The following is a 27,823-nucleotide window of genomic DNA, read 5'->3' as shown; positions in this document are numbered from 1 at the left end:
TTTACATTTTTTTTAATTTTAAATCCAGACGTCCATTTTCAAATTATTTACTTTACCCGTTATACCTCAGTGGAACGGGAAGGGTTTCAGTTCATGGGCCCGTTTAATAAAGAAGTAGTCCACCTGTGCCACTTACCAGAATTGAGGGAAAACCGGACTGGCAGATCCAAGGGTGGCGGCATGGCCCAAGATGCACAATTTGCGGAGACCGCGCTCGCCGACATCGCCATCTGCGTGCAAGTTACAGACATCCATTTTTATGTTTTGGAGCAGCATAAAACACCGCCCCGCTTTGCTTTCCCTGCCTCAACGATCCGACGCCTATACATTTCCTTTCTGCCCATAAGGCTACTCTGATGTACCAAATCCTAGGGCCGTAATCATCAGGACTCCAAGGACGCCAATTCAATTCCGCCCACCGAGGCTAGTTTTCTGATGGAGGCAAAAAGTGAAAATGCTTGTGTGTCGAGATTGTGGCGAACGCTAAAGATCCTCAGATGGTCAAAAAATAAGTCTGGAGGTTTCCACTATGGCATGGCTCACAGCCCAAGTGTAGCTTTGGCGCCTTGAATGCCACAATCAATATTGATTGATTGATTGATTGTAGGGTTTAACGCGCCGACGCAACACAGGCAATGAGGTGTGCCGTAGTGGAGGGCTCCGGATTAATTTTGACCACCTGGGGATCTTTAACGTGCGCCGAAATCTCGTACACACGGGCATTTTTGCTTTTCGCCTCCATCAGAAAAGCGACCGCCGCGGCCAGGAATCGAACCCGCGACCTCGTGCTCTGGCAGAATCAATACTCAACACAGATCTCTTTTTGAAAGGTGAATCTTGAACAGCGTGACTCACGTTTCAGTAGCCTGTTGGGGGTCATAAACAACAAGAACGAAGGCTGTACCAACTCAACAAGGCCAAGAAAAAAAACGACAACTTCCTCTCTTTCGCGTTCGCGTGTCGGATGTTTCAAGCCGCATGATAATGTTTCCATTGCTGCCCTTTCCTTCAACCCATTCGAAAGGATAGTGAGCAAGCGAGCCACTGCGAACTGCCTCATCTCCCAAAGCAATGTGCCAATGAGCAACCCTCTCTAACATCGCCAGAAAACAAGGTAGCCTGCAACAAAGAAAGGCTTGCGTTCTGACCACGTTCTGCCAGTGTGCAAGTGGCCATTGGTTAGCTGCTACAGCAATTCATTCCGTGAAACAGCAAAAAAAATTGGCTCCAATCCATGCTGTGAAGATGGTTGGACTGTGAAGCTGCAAACGGCACACACAACGATTACCCATGTGGCGTCACTTGAATTCACACACGTGGCTCTACAAAGAGCCATGTGAGTGAACCCAAGTGCACTGAGTGGGAAACTTCTGCCCTGTGACATTTTCCCAGCCTTGACTTTGTCAGCCGTTACCTGGGATTCATGCGGGCAGCATCCCGAACGCATCAGCATCAGCCATGGCCGGGCTAGAGCGGCGGCGTCCGCCGCTCTAGCCCAGCCGTGCGTCAGCAGAAAAAAAATGGAGAGGAGCGTCTTTCGAAGGGTGACGAGGAGGGTGCGACGCACGACTATGGTGACATCTCTCTCACTGCCTCCCCTTCACTCTCGTTTTACAAATTGCCTCCAAAAAGCACCCTCCCCAGACGCTGGATCCAAACCACTGTCTGTCTCCCCCGTCTCCTTGTGTGGGCATAGCATAGTCGGCAAGACGACGGGCTCTCGCTCTGCTTGTCTTTGGGCCCAGGTTCGATACCTAACGGTGCCAGTAGTTTGTGTAGCCTGGGTGTAGCCAGTAGTAGCCTGGGAGTTTTCTGCGGACGCGGACACGAAAATTTCCTTGGCTAGTTAGAGGTACACTGCTTCGCCATAAAATGGCAAGCACACTAATTCAAAATGGAGCAAATATTCGAGATTTTGAGAGTGGAAGAACGCAGCCATCTGCATGATCAAAGTGCAGCATCATTGCTACAATTGAGCCCAAAAAATATTGGAGCAAAAGCTCACGTAAACAACGACAAAAAAAAATCCGAGGACACCTTACGCACTTGTTATGGGTTGTGAATGCGAAAGCGTGGATGTCCGGCTGAACCCCTGCTCCACTTCGCTATGTCGCAGGGCTCGGCAATCGTGCCTCTGGAGATGCTCTGCAAGCCGCCTTGACGTTTTCTAATAACTTTCATCTGTCTCCTGCATGTTGTGCTACTGATGGGGTATTTGACGATGTGATGGTGAGTTTCACTGCCTGTTCTTCCCGTCGTTTTATCTGCGTATGCTGGCAGTAATAGCCACCTCTTGGCAGTGCCGAGTTTGGGGGGCACACTGGTCTTAAACCAAAAATGTTTATCTAGCTTTTCATTCTGATTGTAATACAAAATTCGTTTAGGTGTAAAACGACTACCGTATTTTCCGGTGTATAAGTCGCGGTTTCTTTCTGAAAGGTGCAACTTATGTATGGAATAAATCCGGTACGTGGCGGCCGCATGTGGTCTGTGCTCGAAAAGGTGCCTGTGTGCTGCGTGATGTCAGTGCTCATTAAGAGACACAGCTCTATTGTCTAAATGAATGAATTATTTAGCGAGTCGGAGGAAGAAGGCTTCGATAATTTTGCATAAACGCTGTCTGCAAGTACATGCCATCTGTGTGTATCAATAAACCATTTTTGAGTAGTTAGTGCTGTCTAGACTTTGGACGGTAGATGCCCCTGTCTAGCACTGCTTGCCGGTGGATGCGTTCAGAGGCGGCGGCCGCCGCAACCATGTACTTTCGCCACACTTCCTAACGAACTGATCCCCTATGAGTTTTCCTGATTAACAAGTGTGTTTTGTACACTGGTGCGTCTTATACACCGGAGCGACTTGTATACGTTTTTTTTTTTCGGAAAACTCGTTTTTTTTTTTTTTTGGGGGGGGGGGGGGGGGGGTGACTTATAGACCGGAAAATACGGTACATTCAAATTTATTCAGAATTTTCATGTGATTTTCTGACAGCGTTTGTAAAAAAAACTGCTGGAGTGATGGAGCTGAACAAGGTGCCAGTGATCTGTGCACGAATCAAGGAGTGCATTGAGACTAACAGTATCACTCTACCTGGTCTCTAGCAGAACTTACGACCGTATGAAGTTTGGGCTTGGAAGGTGGGAACCAGAAAAACCGGTTTTGCCTCAAAGGGGCCATGTAAACAAACTACAACTTTGCTCAATCTGAAAAAAAAAAAAAAAAACTAGCCTTTGGAAACTCACTCAGCTCAATTCCAACTGCAAAAGACGTTTCTTTTTAACCAAGACAATGCGAGAAATATTGGACGACTTTCACATATGGCCCTTTCGTGACATAACATGGGCACGACTTAGGGCCTGGAAAGTGGGAATTAAATAAACCGGTTTTGCCAGGCCCAAACTTCAAATGGGTGCAACTTCTGCCACAGACCAGATAGAACGATAATGTTAGCCTTATTGCACTCCTTGATTTGTGCAGAGTCCACTGGCACCTTGTTCAGCTGCATCCCTCCAGCATTTTTTTTAAAAGGCTGTCAAAAATTAAATATATAGAAATACAAATAAATTCGAATATAGTCGTTTTACACAAAAACAAGTTTTATATCTACAACCAGAATGTGAAAATAAAGTTTTTGATCAAAGACCCATGTGCCCCCTTAACCCTTTGAGGGTCGAATTTTTTCGCCAAATGTGACCCCCCAGGGTCGATTTTTGTTATTGCTAATTTAAATTCTTCGAATTAATCTATTTCAAGAAAAAATTATCGTATTTCTTAGGGTACCCATGAATTGAAAAAAAAATGGTTTGTGTTGTTACATACATGCGGTTTATTCATGAGCAACACAAGAAAAATTCTAAATAAAAACGAGAGCGTAACAAGCCGGCACCTTTTGAGTGAATCGAAATTAGATAGACATCAGTTTCGCGGGCGCAAAAAGCAGGAAGCACCTGGAAGACGATACCGAAACCAGCCGCTGCGCGCGAGCGCGCGGCCGGATGCGCGAGCGATAGACGGCACACCGCTCCTGTAAAGTGCAAAAGAAAGGAGAAAAGAGCCTCTTCAGTTTCGCAGGTGACCTTGGTCTCTGGGAGGCAGAAGAAGCGAAAAGCGCCCGGGCGCCCGGTGGATGATACCCAGCGTGCCCCCTCGTTACCGGATGCGCAAGCGATAGCCGGCGCAGCGCTGAAGTAAATCATAAAAAAATAAAAAGAAGAGCCACCGGTGCAAAAAAATAATTTGATGCATTTCCACAGTGTGGCAGCACATGCCAAGCAAGAGAAGTTGGCAAAAAAGGCGCGCTTTCTAAACATACAAGTGATGACATACATGTACGTTATTGACCATTTTGAAGGTGTTTGCAGAGGACATATACGCCTCAAGATTCGCGATCGCTGCGCCGCCTGACGCCGCTTATCCGCGGCGTTTGCGGGATTAGAGCTGCGTAACTGCTAGGTGGTCATGCAGTGTTTCGGTTCTCTTTCGCTTCTCTTTGCCTTTCCGCGCACTAAACAACTTGTTATGGTGACTTCTGTAAGCAAACTGCACGTTTAGGGCACTTAAAAAAAAACAGCTGCGTCTTGGTAGAGCGCTCGAACGCCAACGAGAGCTACCCGGGGAGGCGGTTCTGCGCGCTTCTTGGCCGCTCTTGCGGGCATCAGCGACGGCAGCATATCACCACTGTCACCTTCGAACACATCAGCACAAGCGAATTCTATTCATTGTCGCCTTGTTTAGACCTGATATTGGCACTGTAAGAGGTTGGTGCGTTTCGCAGAGCAGACAACAAATGCGGCTTTGCTTCGAATATGTACGTTGTAGAAAAATATGTTTCGGGGATGTGATAACCCAATAGCTGACAATAACTTGTGCCTTTTATGGGAATATAAGCCACGCGAAAATGTTAAGTACACTCAAAGGTGTGCGTTGTCAAATATGTGCCCAATCAAGCTTTATAGCAAGCACCAAGGTATAAGTTAATGAAACCACGGGAAAATGAATCGTCTGCAAGTCAGGAATAAATAGAATAGTCGTACGGGAATGAAAAAAAAAAAAACAAAGTGCAGCTTCTGAAATGCTAAAGACGTTCGTTTAAGGAAGGTATACTATTCAGACCAACAAGATGCGAAATGTACTGATATTTCGCAGGACATTGGGGGGGGGCAGAGGGGGCATAGGGAGGAGGGGGCCGCTCAACTATTGTACAAATGCGGAGCGAAATCAAGGAACAAACGTTTTAGTAATCTCACACACACACAAGCTGCGTGTTCACTTTTTGTTTGTTTTTCGCCTTCAACGAACGGCTGATGACTCTGCGGACGCATTTTTTGAATACAGGGTAGGCAGTTCACAAGCTATACGAGGTGTCGTTGGAAGAGTTGATTGATTGATTGTAGGTTTTAACGCGCCGACGCAATGGAGGCGATGAGGCGCGCCGTAGTGCAGGGCTCCGGATTAATTTTGACCACCTGGAGATCCTTAACGTGCGCTGAAATCTTGTACACACGGGCTCGTTCAAGAGCGTGGTATCTGATAAGGATCTCTGATTTCGGTTTATGCTAGATTCTGCAGTCTCCCCGTGTCATATAACGATGTTTCGAAGAAGAGTTTAGTCGTGGAAGCGGATTACTCTATAAGCCCGTCTCCGCGCTTCTCGTGGAGGATAAGTGTTATCTTTGCGAGCGCTCACCTCGGGACAAGAGGACCCAGCATTAAAATTTGTCGTCGTGTGCTGACTCCCGAATATAATTTTGCATTATCCATCGTACTTCTTTTGTAAAATGTTTGTGAAATTTATGCCGCATTGGCTTGTTCAGAGTAGTGATCAATATAAGCGCAACTTGCGTGCTGTCAGGTATAAGTGCTCCGCTAGATTATACAAGCGCACAAAGTCGATTTACATCACAGTCTGTATGGCCGCAACATGGCCATCGGCGGAAACACGGCTTACGGAGACACTGCCACTAAATTTCAGGGCAGCAGAATCGCAATCAGCTGCATGCATATGCCGGCTTCGGGACGCCAGCCTGTGACACACAACTGGCGCTCATACCGATCGAATTTACCACACTAAGATCGCATCATAAACGTTTTTACTCTCGTAAACACACCACGCTTGCAAACAGAGTGCCTGCTCCACATTATTCCGTATTTCGAACGCGTAAAAACGGTAAATCGCAGTCTTTAACGAGCCGCAAAAGCAAGGGCGACAGGGGGGAGCGGGCCGGAGACTCCCGCGGCTGCTTTCGAAACGGGCCGGTAGGGGGATTTCAGTGGCGCCCCTACAGGCCGCGCTCGAGACGTATACCGCGTTTACTCACGTAATGAACCCACTTTTTTCCAGAAAATTCGGCATGAATTTGGGGGGAGGCTTCATTATGCGGAAAAAAATTGCCACAGCTTTCTTTAAAGTTGAAATTCCACACAATAAAGTTGCTAAGAGAAGCGCGTCAGAGCCTTACCATTTTCGTAAAAACACCTGGGTGATTATGTAATAGATTTTCTTTTTTATTATGAACATGCCAGTGGCCCCCTACTCGCCATGGAGCTGTCCTCCTCACTGAAATCGCTAGCGGCTCCACATTCATAGTCGGCCCACAGCGCACCATCTCCCGCGCCGTCAAGGCACTCCAAAACTTCTTTTCTCACACCCGGAAACTTCCCTTTTTTGGGCCCACGAAACACACGGCGATTCCTGTTTACCGCCCAAACCCCTTTTGTTTTCGCCCATAGCGTACACGCGCTGGGTCAACACTGGAGTGCCGCCCAGCCGCGCGGTTTCCATGTGCATCAAGGCATGCTGCACCATCGTCAGTTTAAAACCGGCTGTGTACCTGATGTACTAGCCCATCGTACGGAGCGCACCAGGAGCTCAAAAAAAGGTCGCAACACGGCTGAGAAACAAAACCACGGAGCGTAACAGCTAGAGTAGAGGAGTGCGGAGTACATTTAGTGCTTCACTCGCACGACGCCAAAACCAGCCAGAACGGCAAAGAGCAGGGAAGGAGTGCGAAGTGCGTTTTCCGCTTTGTTCGCACGCCGCAACGTTTTTATGGCGCAAGGTTCGTTTTGCGTTCAGCAGGTGGGGCACCGCAAGCACGCAGTTTTTAAATTGTGAGCCACAGCATTGCCGCTCACGTCTCTGGCTACTGCTGCGATGTCTTTTTGTTGGAATGCGCTTTTAGCATTTCTGCGCGTACTGTGGCGTGATATCAAGTTACTGTGATCGTCACAGCATCAGCAACCATGCTGAGGTAAAAACATATCCCCACTGCACTTTCTATTCAAAGTGACAAAAAAGTAAATTCTCAAGAAGAAAAGTGGGGGGAGGGTTCATTATGCGAGTGGGCTCATTGTGCGAGTAAATACAGTATGTACGTCCGTGACTCTGAAAGGGTTAAAGCAACGCCCAACACACTCATGAGCAAAAAGCGTGCTCCCCCACCTGGGCCTCTGCTGGCACGAGATGAGCAGTGGAAATGGCCGTGACAGGGGTGGCGTGTGGGTGCTCCAGGGTGACGGGTAGTTGCCGGCGTGCGCACCGCAGGTCGTACAGGTACAGCTGTCCTGACGTGCCTCCTACCACCAGGCGTTGGCCATCCGTGAGAAACGACACCGACTCCAGGCCCTCCGGTGCCCGCACGCTTGCCTGCTCACTGCCAAAAAAAATGGCCGCACTTCGCTGCAAATGGCATCGAAAGACGGCAGTCTGCTGTCACCCATACAACCTAACCGCCTCTCCTGTCTTATCTGCCCACCTGCAACGCTATTCCCATGATAAACACAGTGGAGATTCACTCAAATCAATCCAATTTACTCACATTCACACTGCTGGCACACCATGTGTTAGGACCTTTCATTACTGTTGCGAGCCACGAGCCCTTTTTTGCATTTTGTGGCAAAAATATTGTTTTTAACAGGTTGTTTATTTTGTTTGCTTTGACAAAAATTATGTCCGTGTCCATTTTCGATTAAAAGAACACTGCCAGTTCCATTTATGTATTGATGTTTTTCCTCAAATACACCCAACGTTTCTTTTTAAAGTGAAGCAGTACTAATTTCGTTAAGCGATTTTCCTGTTACAGGGAATTTAGAGTTGCCACCTGGCCAGTTTTTGACCGGCCCCAACCGGTTCTTTAGATAGCGGGCCAGTTGCCTGCCGGTCCATACCCCAAACCGGCCGTCATTTGCCGGTTTTTTGGCCATCAGGCCACGATTAAGATCGTTTTGGCGTTTCATAAGCTTCAATTCAGCAACTACGACGATAAATATGTGCCGACAAGCTGCACAAGGACACGTGAGCACAGAAAATACGTCACGCGTTTCCAGAAAATCACGTTCACATTTCCTTTCTGGACACTCCCAAGTCACTTTCTGCACAAATTTTATGCTGATTTCTCACTAGGAAAACCCTACAATAACCGGCATTGCATGGCAAAAAAAAAAAAAAAAAAAACCCGTGGCATCTGTTTAATAACACAAATACAACCTTCTATATACCCCCTCCCCCTTCTCCCCCCCCCCTCCTTCAGGAGGGACGGTTTTCTTTTGGGGGAAAGGTGGCAACCCTAAGAGAATTTGACCTTCATTTGACCACAGCCGTACCCTTGGCAACACATGTGTTGCCAAGGATATAGCTCCGTTGACAGCAGTGTTGACTAGTCACCACCGCTGCTGGCTTGGCGAATACGCTCCGCACAGCTGGGTCACCGCCTGAGCTTGGCCATGGATGAGAGCAAGACCGAGTCATCATCTCTGCGCGTTACGCAGAAGCTGGAGGCTTTGAGCTATCATGAGCAAGCAGCATCTGACCACCCCGCGGATATCGCCCGACGAGCTGCTTCACTAAGACTGTGTGGAATGCCAAGCACAAGAAGATAGCGCCTGAGACTAGACGTTCAGCTCGCAAAATCGATGTTAGTAGACGGCGCCTGAGGTTACTAAGGACACGCTGAATACAAACAAACGTGGACAGCACAAGCACAAACTAACAACTGATTTATTAGAAGTGAAGAAGTTTTTTCTTGAGCACCAAAACATTTAGAAAAGGTCCCTAAGTAGAACTGGAAAGGTGGAAAAAGGGAAAAAGCACATTTTTTGATAAAAACAGGCGCTAAACGTCGTACTCTGTTCAATGGCTCTTTATCCTTGCTTATAAAACTAGGCTGCAACCTTACCTTACTGTCGCAAAATCGACTTGACCAGGCTAAACCGAGCTTTAACTTCCATATCCACGGTTAGCTAAACTAAACCGCAGGCACATTTTTGCTGGACAATGTTGACAAGTGAAAAGTATGGTACCAGATTTAGTACTTTGTGAATGCTTTGCCCATATAAATGTCTTGTTACAGAATTTTTATCGTTAGGGTGGGTAGCTGAATTGAGAGATAGAAAAAACAGGCAGACCAAAATTCTCACATTTGAGCAGCGTTACAAATAATATCTTAAAAATACGGCCACGTATCTGCTCCTTTCGTTGCAAATGTCGACGAAAGATGATGGTCAACTGGCGCCCCTGGCAAGTAAAGGCCTACCTTCTCTTTCCCGCTCACCTCTCATGCTGTTCCTCTCCCGTCTTGTTCCTGCCAAGACAACACGCTAGAGGTTTGCTCAAGTGAACTTAAATTTACCGCGTTCCACTGCTCCAAGTCGGGTGCCTCGATGCCAGCACTGCCGTACGGCAAAGACGCGCGTGAATCGAGGCACCCTACTACGTTTATAGAACCACATTGACCCGCCGCGGTGGCTCAGTGGCTAAGGCGTTGCGCTGCTGAGCACGAGGTTGCGGGTTCGGATTCTCGGCCACGGCAGCCGCTTTTCTGATGGAGGCGAAAAGCAAAAACGCCTGTGTGTACGAGATTTCGGCACACGTTAAAGATCCAGGTGGTCAAAATTAATTCGGAGCCTTCCACTACGGCGCGCCTCATCGCCTGCGTTGCGCCGGCGCGTTAAACCCTACAATCAATCAATCAATAGAACCACGTTGCCCTACTCCACGAGCATTTCAAGCGGAACGTGGAACCTATCTAGTAGAACCTTACGTTGCTCTTGCCGTTTGATTTCTTAAATGTCGCAAGATGCTATAGTTACGCTGCCAGGCAGTATAGGCGTCGGTTTTCTGCAGTTAATGCAGTACTTCATTTGCTATCATAAAAAATTAAGCATCCATAATTTTTTTAATAAAGGAACACTGCAAATATCACTTACGTATGTATTGCTTTTCTGCCTCATATTTGCGTAATGTTTTCTTTTTGTTCAACATGTTGACAAGCATGAAAATTGCTGCCGCCCTTAGACGTCTAGATTTGGCTGTGGGTATATAAGACTTGTGCAGCTTCTGTTTCACTTTGGCCGGGTGGCTGAACTGAGTCAAAGACAGATAGAGCCAGACTAAAATATTTGCATTTAAAGGAGCCATGAAGACAAAATACACGTTTGGTTTATTAGAAAGGCTGCTTTGTCCTGATAAAAATGATACTGATTTCATCGCAAACTTCCAAAAAATAACAGATATTAAAGAAAACATGTGGAGCTGTGGCGACTCACTAGCCAGTTTCCAGCAACTTTTCTATGACGTGAAAGAATCTTATTTGGGCGATTGACGGCGGCCGAACTAATCAATCGCCAGGACACATGACTGGACGATTGTAGTGGGGCCGCTAGTTCCACTTGATCGAATCACTCGAATGGTAACGTGCACCTAACCCACTGAAAATTGTGTTTTTAGTGCTGGCCCCTATGACGTCACTCGCGCCAATAGCACGTCACTGTGGCGCGAAATTTGAAAGTTCTTAAGTATTTCTTGCATTTTTATCGGTTAAAAAAAACGTCTTTCGTGGCCGGAATGTAGCTGAGTCATGTACTGAAGCCTAACTCTTTGAAGTAAAACAAAGTTGTATTTTCTTTTCATGGACCCTTTAAGTAGGCCAAGAAAGACTACCATCTTCAAACAAAGCGAGCTACATACTGACAGTGTTAAGGCTCTGCACTTCCCATCTCTAATCTGTGGTTACAGCCCCCTCACCGCACTTCAAACACTCAAAGATCTGAAAAGTGCACAAGTGCTTACAGACGCAAACAAATCTAAGCTACTGTAGAGCACTCAACAAATTTATCTTTTATCTGCCCTCGAAGGCCTCACTCTTTCTGTCCTGCCGGCAAGCTGTATAATCAATTTGGTGCTGTCCCTTATGCTGTTTAAGCAAAACTAATTTTAGAAAAAAAAAGCACCCAATCCCTAAAACAAGAAAAGCATGCCAAAGATGCTTTTTCGTCTCCTGGGCACCTTAAGGGGGCCGTAAAAACAAAATAAATACAAGTTTGGTTCATTAGAAATTCTGCTTTTCCCCAATAATAATGATACTAATTTTCATCACAAGCTTCAAAACAAAACAATGGAGATATTAAGACACACGTGATGGTGTGGCGAGTGCCCGGCCACTTTCAGGCGATCTATGACGCCACAGAATCTTGTTTGTGTGGTTGGCGGCCATCAACCTAAGCCACTGCCAAGGAACAGCACTAAGTTACTGTAGTGGGGTGTCTATATACTCGGTTACAACTTAAGAACGGTAACAGAAGTTGCCGCTGTGCCTCATCACCGCAGTCGGATGTTACTCCGTGCGGCCCAAGTAGTGCGCTACTGGAAATATTTTGAACATGGCACAAGCCGTTTTCGTAACTTTTTTAACTTAATATGCTTATAAACTACTGCAGCGGTGATAAGCAAACTACGTGAGAAAAGGCAGACGATATCACGCATTCATAGCAGTCTCCTTTCAACACGCGCGTGCCCATTGACATCCCGGTCCGTCGCTTAGAGGGAGTGATACCGTACATGAGCTATTGCCGTCCTTAATTTGTTCCCGAGTATAGTTCCATTTGATCGCATCACTTGAAGGCTAATTAGCAGTTAACACACTGAAAATTACGTTTGTAGTGCTGATAATATTGAAAGAAAAAAAGAAAAAGTGCAAAGGACACAGGACATAAAAAGGAGAGCTAGTCCGTAATACATCCCTCCTTCCCCTAAACATGTCACTGTAGCGGGAAATTTGAAAGTTTTGACAGCGGAGCTGTTTAAGGGGGGGCACTGCTCTTAAAAAAGTTTCTTTAATTTTTAAGCAAACTCTGTAAAACTTGTCAGTCTTGCGGCTTTTTTCCCCACTGATTTCAACTATGCCATTATTTCTTCAGTTGGTCATTTAGTTACTGAAATAATTAGAGATAATTAACCATTTTTGGAGGAACAATAGACAAAACTGTGTTGGTCATAAAACCGTAATCTTTACATTTTCCAACACTATTAACACTGGTGAGTGCAATAAGAGAATCGATTTTTCGATGCACTACTGCTTCGAACTAATTTTACAGCTCATTAAACTTTGGTGGCACCAGTAGCAAGGAACCATTTTGAATGCCCATTTTCAAACACCAAGGTTTAATGAGCTGTAAAATTAGTTCCAAGCGGTGCATCAAGAAACCGATTCTCTGATTGCATTCACCAGTGTTCACAGTGTTGGAAAATGTAAAGGTCACGGCTTTATGACCAACAATGTTTTGTCTACTGTTCCTCCCAAAATGGTTAATTATCTTTCATTATCTTGGGAACTAATTGACTTACTCGAAAAATAATGCCATATTTGAAATCAGTTGGGAAAAAGCAGCAAGACTGACAAGTTTCACAGAATTTAGTTAAAAATTAAAAGAAACAGTTTTAAGAGCCACGTGCCCCTTTAAGATTTTGATGATGATGTTAGGTTTTCTTGGCGCAAGGGCATCAAGGCCAAAGAGCGCCAGTACTATGGTGAGGATTATTCAAGTGAGAATATAAAGTACAGAATATATAATAAAAGGTATCTCAGATTTCTGTTGGTGTAGAGGGCCAAGAATTGGTGTAGAGGGCCAAGTAAAAACATTTGACACTATGACAGGCATTTTCTACGTGCACCCCTTGCCCCCGTCTTTGCGGTAGCAATGAGTGGCCCTACCGGGTCCTAGCGTGCGATGGTGGCTCGGCTCACGGGTGATACGACACATACCTTAAAAAATCTACGTCTGAGAGGTACTTAAAAACACGGTTAGTAGAGAAAAGTGGCTCGTCTGATAAAAACAGCAATGGGTGTTGAGGGATCATGCGTGTGTACAATTCTGGAAAATGAAGCTTTCTTTGCGGTTCAAGTAGTTTGCATTCTACCAGTACGTGAATGACTGATAGCGACCCTCCACACCTCAAGCAGCGTGGCTGTTCTGTTCCTTTCAATAGGTACGCATGTGTAGCATGGGTATGGCCTATGCGCAGTCTACAGAGAGTAACCTCTGTGATCCTGTCTCGTTTCTCACAGATCGATCTACCTAACTTGGGTTTTACCATGTGCAATTTGTTTGCTGTTTCCCCATTCCAATCTTCCTGCCATTGGTCTCGCAGCCTCTTACGTACGTACGCTTTAAGATCCTCGTACGGGACGCTTTGAATATCTAGATCACTCCGAAGAGCTGCAGTTACAGCATTCCTGTCTGCTTGCTCATTTCCGGCTATGCCGCAGTGACCTGGGACCCAACAGACAGTGATTTCAAGTTTTTGTTTGTGGGCTGAGCACAGTAGTTTTAGCAATTGATTAAAGACTGGATTTTTTTGTAACTTTCCTGACGCTAAAGCCTGCACAGCACTTTGAGAATCCGTGAATATCACTGACTTTGGGACATTGCTCTCAATAATATATTCTACAGCCAATACAAGGCCGCGTGTTTCAGCAGTGAATATAGATGTGGCTTCAGGCATAGTCTTTGACGTGGAAAAGTTGGGACCATGTGCAGCACATGATACTGCACCAGCTGACTTGGATGCATCTGTGTAGAACTCAGATGCTCTGTACTTGTTCTGCAAAAACAAAAAATGCTGCATAATTAATTCCTTTGGAGCGGTTCTTTTGTCAATCTTCATAAAAGAGAGATCATAAGAGATAGGGCAGAGATCCCATGGAGGGACAAAGTCAGCAAAGCTGGTTTTCTGAGCGTCAGTGAAGGATATTCCCAGGCCTGCGGCCAGTGCCCTCACCGACAGAAGGAATGGCTCAGCCATGGCAGGTCGCTTTTCAAAAAGCTTGATTGCCTGGTTACCTAGAGTGCTGTTCGGGTGTCCGGTCAAGGATGTCACTTTTAGAGCATAATTCAACCCAGTGTACTTCCGCTGTGTTTCAAGAGACCACTGATTGGCTTCCACATACAGGCTTAACACAGGGCTTGTTCGGAAAGCGCCTGTAGCCAGACGAAGGCCAAGATGGTAGACAGGGTCTAACATCTTTAGTGCTGTTCTCGCGGCAGATTGATAAACAAGACACCCGTAGTCGATGCGGGACCTCACAAGGCTATTGAATAAGGCCAATAGGCACTTTGTGTCAGTACCCCAAGACTGGTGTGAGAGGACTTTCAGGATCCTGACTGTATCCAAACATTTAACTTTAAGGCGTTTGAGGTGTGCAATGAATGAAAGTTTGTCATCAAGCACAACCCCAAGGAACTTGTGCTCCTTTTTTACTGCTATGGGTGTTTCATTGAGTTTAATAACAGGATCTGGGCGGATACCACGCTGCCTAGAGAAGACCACACACGTGCTTTTTTCTGGGTTAAAACAGAAGCCATTCTCATCTGCCCATTTTGTAAGTTTGTTTGCAGCTAGTTGGATTTGCCTCTCACAAATGGACATATTACATGATTTAAACGCAATGTGCACATCATCAACATATAGCGAGTAGGATATGGAGCGAGGCAGTGCAGTTCCTAAGGAATTCATTTTAACAATAAAAAGGGTGCAGCTGAGCACACCACCCTGCGGCACTCCATTTTCTTGGACGAACATCCTCGAGAGGACATTTCCAACCCTAACCTGAAAGGTGCGCTCCGAAAGGTAATCTTTCAAACTGTTCAGCATGTTTCCACAAACTCCAAGGCGGCGAAGATCGCAAAGAATACCGTAACGCCAGGCTGTGTCGTAAGCTTTCTGGAGGTCAAAGAAAACTGATAAACAATGCTGCTTATGAACAAATGCATCCCTGATGTAGGATTCAATAGCCACTAGGTGGTCTGCTGTCGATCTACCAGAGCGAAATCCCGCCTGGCGATTGTCTATAATACCATGGTACTCAAGAAAATAGATAAGGCGACGGTTAATCATTTTTTCGAAGACCTTGCATAAGCAACTGGTTAAAGCGACCGGTCTGAAACTAGTTGCAAGTGATGGATCTTTCCCCTCCTTTAGAATCGGCACCACAATAGCTTCTTTCCACACTTTTGGAAATTGCCCTGCACGCCAGATCTTGTTAAACAACAGTAAGAGCGCTTCTAGCGTGTCGTCCTGGTGATGATTTACCACAAGTAGTGAGCGCCACTTTAAGCTCCTGCATAGTGAAGGGGCAATTATACCCTACCTCAGACTGCCGTTTGTCACGTACAATCTTCCGTTCCTCTGCATTCTTGTGTCTCAGGAAGTTATTTGAATAGTGAGCTGAGCTTGATACATACTCAAAATGCTTGCCTAGAGCATTCGCTTGGTCTTGTAAAGTGTCTCCACTTGTGCTGACCAAAGGGTACGTAAGAGTGTTACTTCCTCGGAGTGCTTTAATTCTCCTCCATACTTTCCGCGTGTCAGTATATGATGTGATTGATGACACAAAACGATTCCAGCTTTCTTTTTTCGCAATACGCCGAATCCGTCTGCCATTGGCCTTTGCCCGCTTGAAAAGTACCAAATTTTCAGTCGTTGGGCACCTACGCAAGACACCCCATGCCTTATTCTGTTCCTTACGGGCCTGCCAACAATCATCATTCCACCAAGGTTTCGGCTTAGCAACCCTACTAGAAGAAGTCTGGGGGATGGACCTCAGCGCAGCTTCAATTATATGGGTGGTCAGAGTCTCAGCAGCTTCATCAATACCAAGGTTGTCTATAAGTGTATAGTGACACTCAGAGAGCTCTTTGAATTTTTTCCAGTCTGCGGCCTCCTCCTTGAACTTTTGTGGGCATGGAGTGTTGTCTTGTTTGTTGTCTACAAGCTTGAGGCTCACTGGAAAGTGGTCACTTCCGTACAGGTTATTAATGACCTTCCACTGGAGTGCTGGAAACAGAACTGGAGAGGCTATGGCGAGATCTATGCAGGAGTACGTGGCATGTGTTGTGTTATAATATGTTGGGTCTTTCTTGTTAAGTATGCATGCTCCAGATGATAGCAGAAACTTTTCAACGAGGCGTCCTCTAGCATCCGTGCGTGCAGAACCCCAGAGTGGGTGGTGAGCATTACAATCCCCAACTAGCAGATACGGCTCTGGCAGCTGATCAACTAATGTTTCAAACTCCATACTGGAGAGCCCGTGGTCTGGAGGTATGTACAGTGAGCATACTGTTACCAGTCTATTAAAGATAATGGCTCGTATGGCTACAGCCTCTAAACTGGTCTGTAGCGGTAAGAACTGGCATGCCACTGATTTTTGCACGATAATCGCAACTCCTCCAGAGGGATGCATGCAGCCATCCCTGTCCTTCCTAAATACAGAGTAGTTCTTTAAGAAGTTAGTTTGGTTCGTCCTCAAGTGTGTCTCCTGGAGACACATAATACTTATTTGGTGTTGTGACAGCAATTCATAGATATCGTCCAAGTTTTTCAGGAGGCCTCTGCAGTTCCATTGGACTACATTATCAGTTACCATCAGCTTATGCTGAACAAGGATTAAGGAAGTGCCATGCTGTCACCCTCTCAGGCTCAAGACACCTTCCCAGGAGCCGTGACCCTAGGTGTCTTTTGCTTTGAACGGTCGAGTGACGTGCCGCGCCCTATCGGCGTACCACGCAACGGAGGGCTTGGCGTTGTGTCCATGGCTTCTTGCGAAGCCTCGTCAGCAGGGCTAGGCTGGCTGGTTGCGGCAGCCTGCCTCTCAGCAGGGACCGGCAGTGCAGTGCCAGCAAGGGGCCTAGCGTTGGCATCAAGGGGTGCTGGGGCAGCCCTTGACGCTTCGTTTGTGGCATGTGCAGTGGCCTTAGCCACCGGCACTGAGGGGGCTTGGGGTGTCCCTTGGGGCCTCACTGGGAGGGTTCCAAGGGGAACTCGAACCGAGTGTAGCGCCGCCCCCCGTCGCGCTACATCGGCAAAGCTAGTGTGTGTCAGGAACAGTCTCTGTCGTGCTTCCCTAAAGGTAATGTTTTCCTTATACTTCAGAGCAATTATTTCTTTTTCTTTCTTCCATTGCGGGCACAAGCGCGAGTACGCGGCGTGCTCTCCCATGCAGTTTACACAGTGGAGTGGAGCTTCACAGGTGTCAGACGAGTGGTCGGGGAGGCTACACTTTGGACATGCTGCCTTGCCTCGGCAGCTCAGTGAACCATGGCCAAATCTTTGGCATTTATAGCAGCGACGGGGGTTTGGAATATACAAACGCACAGGGATTTTAACGTAGCCTGCCTCGACAGACTCCGGCAGTACACTGGTCAAGAATGTGAGGATTACATGCTTGGTCGGAATTTCCTTCCCATCTCTACGTATCTTGATTCGTTGAACATTCACAACATTCTGGCCCTCGAACCCTTCCAGGAGTTCTTGCTCAGACAAGTTCAGAAAGTCTTCATCAGAGATAACACCTCTGGTAGTGTTCATGGATCGGTGGGGACTGATGCTCACAGGATTGTCGCCAACAGTGGTTATTTTCGTCAACTTGGCACACTGAGCTGCATCTTGTACTTCTAGGAGAAGGTCACCGCTTCCCAGCTTGCTTACTTTATAACCGCCGCCTAGCTCATTCGTTAGAACTTTGGCTACCAAGAATGGTGACAGACGTCTCATTGACAAGCCTTCTTTTTCACAGTGCATGACGTGAAACTTTAGGAAATTTTCTGACTTTTTAGGAGTGAAAAACTGCTGGACTGCTTCGTTGTGTCCCCGTTTTGGAGGACGATCATGGGATGCAGAAAATCTTGTTGCCATAACAAGTGAAATCAATTCAGCAGCTATGCTGGCCGCCCACCACCGAGCCCAACCTGGGAACGCACTAGATGCGCGTTAGCCATACATAGCTGCTATAACCCTGTTTAAGTCCTCAAGGTTGATTCCTTACCCAGGGTTAACCCTCGCCGCCTGGAAATGTGTGGAAATGAGGAAAAGAAGAGATGACAGGATAGGGGTAGAAAAGAAGACAGGAAGGTGAAAGAGCTGAGAGGGAGGCAGGAAAAGGCGACTGGCTGGTTCCCCCCGGGCGGGTCAGACCGGGGGCACCGTCTGCGAGAAGCAGGGGCCAAAGTGGTGTGTTGCCTCTACCGGGGGGCCATGAAGGTCCAAAACAACCCCGGCTTTGGCTCAGCCACCAGGATTCCCTTTTCCCCGGACACGGCTCAGCCACGCACAGCCGGGGCGTGGGTGGGTCCAACCCACATGTGCTCGGGTCCGTGGTGTTGCAAGTCACCAAGTGCCTATGGCAGTAGGCACCCCTGCGGAGCTCGGGACCGTGGTGGCGCTACTCACCAAAACACCTTGAGTACACAAGGTGCCCCCTGCGGGGCCCTTTAAGATTTTAGTTCCACCGTACAGAGCTGCCGGAACATAATACTAAAAAAAAAAGGCGGAGCGCACGTGAGCGTGTGCCACGTGAGGAGCGCCTGGCGTCGGCCAGCTCGACTTCCGAGAACACTCTTCCCAGCATTCGTGGTGTGATCTCACGCGTGCTGTTCTCCACGCCAGTAAAAGCGCGTTTGCACCTGAAGTGGGGAGCACAGACGGCGAGTTTGCGAGGCCGGTTGCCACGGGTTCTAGCGCGTGCGAACGCGATCCACTTTGAGGGAGACGTGAACGGCGGCTGCGGACAGAGTGATCCGGGCCTGCCAGTCATGAAGAACTTTTAGCGGCAATTTCGAAAATGCACGCGAGGTGCAACAGCCGAGTCTCCAACGAAGAGAGAGGGGCCGCCAGCTCTGCTGTTTCTCCAGCCTTGTACCACTAGTGCAAGCTGCGCCAATTTTTTTTTTTTTTTTCAATACTTCTTGTGTTTTAAGTGCACAGCACTTTAGGGGCCCGACTTGTCACCAATGCTCGTTTGCTGTCATGCTATCTAGCCACCGCAGTCACGCAGCGTCGCGGACCAAAACAGAGGCTTCGAAACGATACCTGCTTGTCCCTCTTTTGAGCCTAACGGCCAAGGGTTAACATCATACTTGAACAATCGGTTTATATATTCAAAACCATTCGAAACTCCTGAACTGCTGGCACTTGTCATACATGTCCCCATCACTTAGCGCAAAAAAAAAGACTGCAGGAACATTTGTGGCCAAATACATGTAATTAATTGGCAGCCCCTGCACTCAGGTAGTTAGGAACACTCGTTGGGTTCGTAAGTGAAAAAGGTGGCCGCGGAAGACAAAAAATGATGCATTCAAAACTGCGCAGTAATGTAATGTGCTAGCACATGCAAGATGAAAGTAAGCACAAATGGAACAGAACTCCAGCTTGTGCTGTTCCAGCACTGCTAAGGTGGGAAATTTAAATTGCCTTGGACTGATTTCTGTCAAATTCATCGAGAGGAGTGAGACAAGGAGGGGAAGACCGCGAGGGGTGGATAATGGCGCCACAGCCCCTCTGGCGAATCACTGCTCTGCACTTCCCACAGCTTTCACGTTAAGTGGAACTGCTTTAATTTTAGGTGCGAAGTACCTTAGGACCGCACATTGTCCATCCGCATACGTGTACATAGCATTTACAATCGCAAAAAATCACACAGGCACCGGCAGGATTCGAGCCTGTGTCTGGTAAACCTGACAGAGTCAGTCGTCTTACCCACTCGGCTACGACCGTGAGTCAGTACCCGAGAGTGAAACGGCTTAGTCCCTCGCCTGTAATGGTGCGGAGTACCTCAGGACCTCCCAAGGTCCGTTCGCATCCATCCGTGCACACACCACCATCGAGCGAAAATCGAGCGAAGTTCGATTTGAGCCGTGAGTTGCAGCTTCATTTAGGGAATAATCAAGGCGAAACTCACGGCTCAAATCGAATGACGGTCGGGGCGCGAATCGGATGCCACTCGGGGCACAACTTGGATGTCATTTCGAGTCCCCGTACTCCGCACCCTCGCAATCATCCGCGGAGTGGAGATGATGCTACCATTTTTTTTTCTTTTTTCGGTCAGAAACATCTTTCGCGGCTGGAATAGACCTGAGCGAGGGTCTGAAGCCTAGTTCCTTCAAATTAAACAAAGTTGTATTTTGTCTTTGTGAAACCTTCAAACGTGCCCCAAAATCCCAACACAGCCGTTTTCAACTGCCTACCTGGGTGTAGCCGTGTCGAAGAGGACAAGCCTGCCGTCCAGGCCAACGCTGGCGACCAGTGCCTCGTGCACAGGCGACACTGACAGGTCACTGATCCCCTGCCGAGAGCGTAGCTGATGCTTCTGCAGTGGGTGTGACGCACTGCCGTCCCACACAAAGATGCAACCTTCCACGGTCGCAAAGACAAAGCGAAAGGCGTTGTGCGGCGAGCTCTCCAGTGCCGTGACTGCCTGCAAGAGGGCCAATGCCAGTAATCAGTAGCTCCAAAAACATCCATGCGATGTATAGTCATGGACAAATAAAATGTGAACACGGAAATATGAACCAGAATAGGCAAAATTGAAGAATACGGCTCGTGAAGCCCACATAATGACGCGGTTGTGGTTAGTAAGAAGCCATTCGATTGATTAATCGATTGTGGGGGTTTAACGCACCGATGCTACGCAGGCAATAAGGCATGCCGTCGTGGAGGCCTCCGGGTTAATTTTGACCAGCTGGGGATTTTTAATGTGCGCCAAAATTTCGAACACACGGGCGTCTTGGCTTTTCGCCTCCACCAAAAAGTGGCAGCCGCCGCCGCCGGGTATCGAACCCGCATTCTTGGGCTCAGCAATATTTGGAAAGCCACACTGCCAAACATTGTTACAGTTAGGTATAGAGCTACGTGACAATTCGACTCGCATAGAAAAAAATTGCACTACAGTCAAACCCCGCGACAATGAAATCCCACGAATACGATTTTCCTGTGGCAACAAAATATTTTCAGATCCCCAGGGAACATCCATAGAAGCCCATGTATTTCATATCTTGCGGCAACTAAATGTTCTTCAAAAGTGATCCCGCATTAACGAAATTCGCTCCCAGTCCGGTTGGCATTTCATCTACCCGTTTGAGGCTAACGATGTCCAATAAGTGCTCAAATGCATTTTTTTTTTCACACTCGAAGTGCGTAAACTTCTGCCACTGCACGCTTGCATGGCCGCCACCATATTTGTTTGCATAAAAGACCGTGCAACACACGGCCATCCGTGGAGGCAGCCTCGCAGCAACACCACCAGGGGGCGACACTAGGTGACTCGCGCCACGTCTTTACTTTGTCTTGGCCTACGGCTATTATAGCCCACTACTGCTGAGCAGCATGCGTGCGTTCGTTGTGTGTGGCAACCAGCACATTTGCTCTCATGCTCTCAATCAAAAGCAGAAGTCTTTATAGCTACAAGATGAGGCAACCATCATTGCCCAAGTCAGTGGCCCAAGTGGAAGAAGGGAGGATAGCGCCGGCAAGTTTGGAACTGCTTGCAGCTCGATCTACCGTTTTAAAAAGCAAGGATGCCACTCTTTATCCCTTTGAGGGTCAGATTTTTTTGCCAAATGCGACCCCCAGGGTCGATATTTTCCATTGCTGTTATCAATTCTTCGGACGAGTCGATATCGAGAAAAAATGTCACAACTTCTCAGCCTTGCTGCTTTTCCCCCACTGATTTCAAATACGGCATCATGTTTTCAGTTGGTCAATTAGTTCCTGAGATATTTAGAGGTAATTAACCATTTTTGGAGGAATAGACAAAAGTGTGTTGGTCAGAAAACTGTAAGCTTTACATTTTCCAACACTATGAACCCTGGTGAGTGCAATAAGGCAATCAGCTTTTTGATGCATCCCTTGGAACTGATTTTACAACTCATTAAACCTTGGTGGCACCAGTGGCAAGGAACCATGTTGAGTGCCCATTTCAAACACTGAAGTTTAATGAGCTGTAAAATTAGTTTTTCAAACACTGAAGTTTAATGAGCTGTAAAATTAGTTCCAAGCGATGCCTCAAAAAACTGATTGTCTTATTGCACTCACCAGGGTTCATAGTGTTGGAAAATGTAAAGATTACAGTTTTATGACCAACACTGTTTTCTCGATTGTTCCTCCGAAAATGGTTAATTACCTCTAATTGTCTCAGGAACTAATTACCAACTAAAAAAATAATTCTGTATTTGAAATCAGTGGGGTAAAAGCAGCAAGACTGACAAGTTTCACGGCGTTTATTTAAAATAAAGAAAAATTGTTTTAAGAGCCCTAAAATTCGGCTTCACCGTTAACAGAAACGCATTGCTGGAAAAACATTCTTCCAGGGGCAGTGCAAGCCATCTTGTATCGAAACGTGAAAGCCCTAGGACTATTTTTTTATTTTAGTGCGCACCACTTGGCGCACTGTGGGGCTACAGTGGTTTGGAAGTGGCAACGGCGTCACAACCAAGTGAGAGAAGGCAGAAAGAAAACGACAGAGGAAAGTGCGGCAAAAGTGTGAGAGGGAGTGCGGCGTGGCAGATAAGAAGCCCAGCAGCACGCCTGCATGCTGCACGTGGTCCTAAGGCGTCCTCCTTGCTGCGTGGCTCATGCGAACCACGTAATATTTGCGCAGGAGGTTCAACAACAATTTACAAGAACATGCTCAGCTGCAGCGACACATTAAGAGATAACAGCACAGTAGTGCACGCCGCCGTACGTTCACTAACTGATTGATTGTAGGGTTTAACGCACCGACGCAACGCAGGCGATGAGGCGCGCCGTAGTGGAGGGCTCCGGATTAATTTTGACCACCTGGGGATCTTTACCGTGCGCCGAAATCTCGTACACACAGGCGTTTTTGCTTTTCGCCTCCATCAGAAAAGCGGCCGCCGCGGCCGGGAATCGAACCCGTGACCTCGTGCTCAGCAGCGCAAAGCCTTAGCCACTGAGCCACCGTGGCGGGTTACGTTCACTAATCACTAGATCACTTTCTGAGACGCAGCAGTTATGTGCCATGACCGAGAAGACCAGAGTTCGCGCTGCGCACAAATTTCACATTAGGGAGTACAATAATCGTAAGCGATAGAGCGTCACACGATACCAGAAGGGATTGCCAAGGGCCACACTAGAACAGCTCCGCTGTGAATACCAAGCCATGCTTGGCTGTAACCGTGTATCCACAAGAAGTGGTATACTATCGGGCAGAAGTTTCGTGACACACATAAATGCAAGTAAATTTTCCGTCGAAGCCAAACACACACCACATTTCATTACAAAACCACTACACCTCAGCCATTTGAACCTAGTGGGCACGTGTGCTACTCGAACCACCTCCCACTGTATCAACTGCAAATGCCACAGGCACTATTCTGAGTCTCCTTTAGCACAGGTACGCTATCCCAGTCTTAGAAAGAATATGGGGTCCAACGCACCAAGGCTACATTGGGCTACGAGGCATGCAGTAGTGGAGGGCTCCGGATTAATTTTGGCCCCCCTGGGGATCTCACTTGCAGGCAGAAATCTTGATACAAAGGTGTTTTTGCTTGTTACCTACATATGAAAAGCGGCCACTGCGGCTGGGGTCGCACCCGCATCATTGAGTTTCTGGCCTCCACCAACCTTTCCTGTGGGCTCACAGATGCTCTGGGTTCCGTTGCTGTCCAGGCCACGAACAGCAACGCTGCCATCGCACGACGCACTCACGGCGAGGCTGCCATCGTTGGCGAAAGCGACGCATGTTACTGTCTTGTTGTGGGGCTGCGAGGTCGAAAGATGAGAGAATATATTGCAGGAAAACGAGCTAAGTCAAAGTGTGCTTGTTTTAACGGGGCCAAGAAGACAAAATACATTTTTGGTTAATTAGAAAAAAAAAAAAAAAAAGGCTTCAGTACCTCACTCGCCTCCATTCCAGCCGTGAAAGATGTTTCTTAACCGAAAAAACGCAAGTAGTATTGAAAAAAAAAAGGGACTCCGACACGTGGAAAACGTGCTTGCTGCTGTAAAGTTTGATGCCCCTTTCTTAATTGGAGCCAACAAAAAATCCGGAACAGTCGATGCGGCGAAATCAAGCCGGTTAGATTACGCTGTTCACCATGCCCAAAGCCGGTCAAGCAGACAGCTGCAGCTTGACCGGCTTCTCCCGGCTTGACCGGCAGCTCTCCCACTGCAGGACGCCGGTGCGGCCAATAGTGGTGCTGTCAAGGCGAAGCAGTGTGCCCTCTTTAGGTGTCGCACACTCCCTATAAGGTTTGCACAGACGTAGGCAAAACAGGTGCATACCAATGCATTTGCTGTGCACCGGAGTACGTCCATTTACGCGCTCACACGCCGATACTCGAGCACACTATTATGCACCCGCTTCTGTGTTTGTGCCTTTACCAGCTTTCTGTTTCACAATCTAGCCTGTCGTACACTAAACGGTCTTGTTGCTGAAGATGCCCCTTTTGTTTCAAACGACTATCAGCAAGGAAAAGATGCAGCTAACCTTCGGGACGCACATGCAAGACTACCAGATTCCTTTCCCCAACTGAAATATTGCATTAGCTTAAAGGGGCCATGCAGACAAAACACAACTTTGGTTCATTCAAAAGATTGCCTCGTTAGAATCATACTTACATTACTTTTAACTCTCACTTCGCTCAAATAAGCTACACAATTAGGAAAAAAAAGGGAACGGCCATGTGACCAAGTAGCTCATTTCCCGCAAGAGAAACTATGCTGTCATATGCCCAGCTGTGCGATTGGCTGAGGCCGGCAAAGGCAAGCGCAAATTAGGAACGGCTTATAAGCCTGCCGAATGAGCTATTTGCGCTTACGTAATGCATATTAACTTTACAGCAGTAAGAATGATGAAGTAAACAGTGGAAGTTGAGAAAGTACACATACACATAAAAGTACCGATGCACACTGCTGTTGGTACTGGGCACACTAAGCTTGTTTTAGCTGCACAGCAGCCCGCTGCTCTGGAGCTGTCTTACATGACACTGGCTGACTGGCATAAGTGACGTCTTACGTGACCCTGTTTGTTGAGCATACCCCCCGTTTCATGAAACGATTACCTCCTACAGTAGCAAAAACAAGTCAGGAGCAGATACAGTCAAAAACAAAGCAGCGGTGGACAACGGTCCCCGGCTACCTGTGGTAGCACCATCTCGGAGGACTGACGGCAAGCAAGGCTGCAGAGCCTAATGACGCACTGAAAGTTTTTTTAAATACCTGCCCTCATGACTTCATGGCAGGCGTCACGGAAACACACGATTTGGCGGAAGAATCAAAATTTTTACTTAAATTGATTAGTTTCTCAGTGAATATGGCATCGTTTGCTACCAGAAAAAGCGCTGGGGGCCCTATAAAACACGAATCTTTCGAATAAAACAAACTTGTACTTTGTCTGCATGGCCCTGCTAACCTCCACATGCAACAGGTATTCCTTCCACAGGAAAATCTTTAAAAGAGCCATGAAGAGAAAACACAAGTTTGGTTCATTCGAAAGATTGCCTCGTTAGAACCATACTCACACCACTTTTAACACAAATTTCGCTCAAATAAGCTACATAATTAGGAAAAAAGGGAATGACCATGCGACCCACCAGCTCATTTCCCGCAACAGAACCTATGATGTCACACGAGAATGCTCTGCGATTGGCGGAGGCCGCAAAAGCAAACGCAATAGGCAGGGCTTACCAGTTTGCATAGTGAGCTATATGGCCGTTAAACAAACTGCACATTCCTTTTATGACACTAAAAACGGTGGAGTAAACGGCTGAAGTTCCGAATAAACACGCAAGCGTGTACGCCAATGCGTACGAAACTACCGCCAGCCAAACTCGACATCCCGCCGTCGCCGCCGTCGCGCAGACGAATTTTCGGGTTCGAGGCTCTTCGGGGCCAACGAACCGTTCCAGCACGCACAGCCGCGACCTTGCTTGGTATCGTAATCCCTTCTCAGGAGGTTGGCCGTCATATCGCCAACCAGCAAAGGTAAAAATAGAAACGAGGGGAGTAAGGAACAGCAAGCAGCGACGAGATAGTGACAGTCGTCGCAGTTTCGGAATGGTGTGGCTTGCTGCTATTGTTAGGAGCTCGTTTCCAGTTTACAACCACTGAAAACTTCAGTTTGTTCGAGTACTTTACAATGAAATTTCGTTGCTACGTTTTGAAATGCCCATGCAGTACGGGCAAATCGTCGAGGGAGTGCGACATACCCGCCGGTGAGGAGATCTCCTTTCATGTGCTGCCCAACGACGAACCTCGGCGAAGCAAGTGGCTACGTTTTGTGAACTTTGCAAACGGAGGAGAAAGAGAGCTAAAGGAAGTACGAGTGTGCTCGCTTCATTTCCGAGGAAGTGATTACGGCAGGGACCCTTACGTTAGCTCACTCCTGGGACATGCTGGCGCTCGTCACCGACTTCGTCAAATCGCCGTCAAAGCGCTCTGACCGTGGGGGGAAAAAAATGCCGTACACACCGCGCATTGACGCTCGTATCTTTCTGGTTGAAGCAGAGAGCTCGCGCGAACGGCTTTCCATACACGACACCGGCCAACTGGCATAAGCGATACTGCTACTGAAATTGAACTATTATTAACCGTAATGAAAATACGGCACTTACGTACCAGTCTGTATTCGTCCGTCGCGACGGGGCTGACAAGACAGCGGTGCCAACGGCTGGGCATTCGTCTGTTGTGGCTATCGCGGAATGGTCGCTTTTCAGTCCATCCGCGTATCCCACAACTCCTGCCACTCGTGCACTTAGAAGCATTGAGCGTTCAAGTGGTGTGAGGTTGTTAAAAGCCTGAGCTTCACGGCGAGAGTTTTGTTCTCCGGATCAGGCGATTCCATGACTAGGGCTGCAGGTGCACTAGGTTTTACTAGTATTTTTAAAATGGCCGCCGTCTCGGTTTCGGCACACTTTCCGGTTCCTGTCTGACTCCCGCGTGTGGGTGCTATATGGAGTCGACATACTACTAAGTATCTGTTTCATGAACCGGCTCGTATGACGCCATTGTTCACGTCACGAAATGTGCAATTTAGCGGGAGATTTAAAATTTTGGCTTAAATTGCCTTATTCAGGAGTGAGACAGCCCAAAGAGATTTGGGAGCAGTTTTCGGAGCAGCAAAATTTCGATTTTGGAGCAGAAGAAGCTTGATTTGGAGCAGGTAGGGACATTTAATACATCGTCTTGTGAGCTTAAAAAATCAATTTCAGCAATTTGAAGGGTCAAGTACACATTCCAATCAGTTTTGAACACACGTACACTGAAACAGCCTTACGTGAAAGAATTTTTAAAGAGTATCACAAAGTTCTAACTGCACTACCTTTTTCCTAACTGGTGAGATTGTGTTGTGGCTGTACGTAACACTGACAACAAAACTGCCGTTAACATTATCAAATTTAAGGGCTCTGCAATTGTGGCGTGTTTTTTTACTGTTTCAATGCTAAAATTATTATTTTTGTAATCCCAGGCTGCGTTGTACGAACGAGTGTAGTCACGGCAACAGTTGAGCAACTTCGAGCTAACGGTCGCATGCCTACCCGTTGCAGTCCGTGGGGCGCACGTCCACCCGGTGATCATTTGAGTAGCGTTACTGTTTAGCCACCTAGTTTTGGGCATTAAATTTCACTTCGCATACATCAAGTGTTATTAGTCGCGTGCTATGGCAACCATGCAGTCCTGCAGCTATTGGGCGCTGCCTGGACAGGTCGCGGCGCCGCAGCGCCGCCCGCAACTTTCGTGCCGACCGTTTCCTCCCGGGCC

General features: G+C 47.4%; 1 protein-coding gene across 1 annotated transcript in view; it reads right to left on the bottom strand.

The window, feature by feature from the left end:
• LOC144159985 (protein NEDD1-like) overlaps positions 1–27,823 on the bottom strand; it is a 35,631-nt gene that overhangs the window by 2,964 nt on the left and 4,844 nt on the right. The window contains exons 4-7 of the mRNA XM_077691612.1: positions 23,687–23,824; positions 20,290–20,519; positions 7,439–7,649; positions 137–230 (exon numbers count right to left, since the gene is read on the bottom strand). Coding sequence (XP_077547738.1) covers positions 137–230; positions 7,439–7,649; positions 20,290–20,519; positions 23,687–23,824 — 673 coding nt within the window. The remainder of the gene's footprint in view (positions 1–136; positions 231–7,438; positions 7,650–20,289; positions 20,520–23,686; positions 23,825–27,823) is intronic.

This window comes from Haemaphysalis longicornis, unplaced genomic scaffold (assembly GCF_048455015.1).
Source record: "Haemaphysalis longicornis isolate Haplotype H1 unplaced genomic scaffold, Haemaphysalis longicornis Haplotype H1 scaffold_10, whole genome shotgun sequence".
Taxonomy (NCBI): Eukaryota; Metazoa; Arthropoda; class Arachnida; order Ixodida; family Ixodidae; genus Haemaphysalis; species Haemaphysalis longicornis.
Note: the sequence above shows the minus strand (reverse complement) of the source record. Positions and strands in the feature narration are given on the sequence as shown.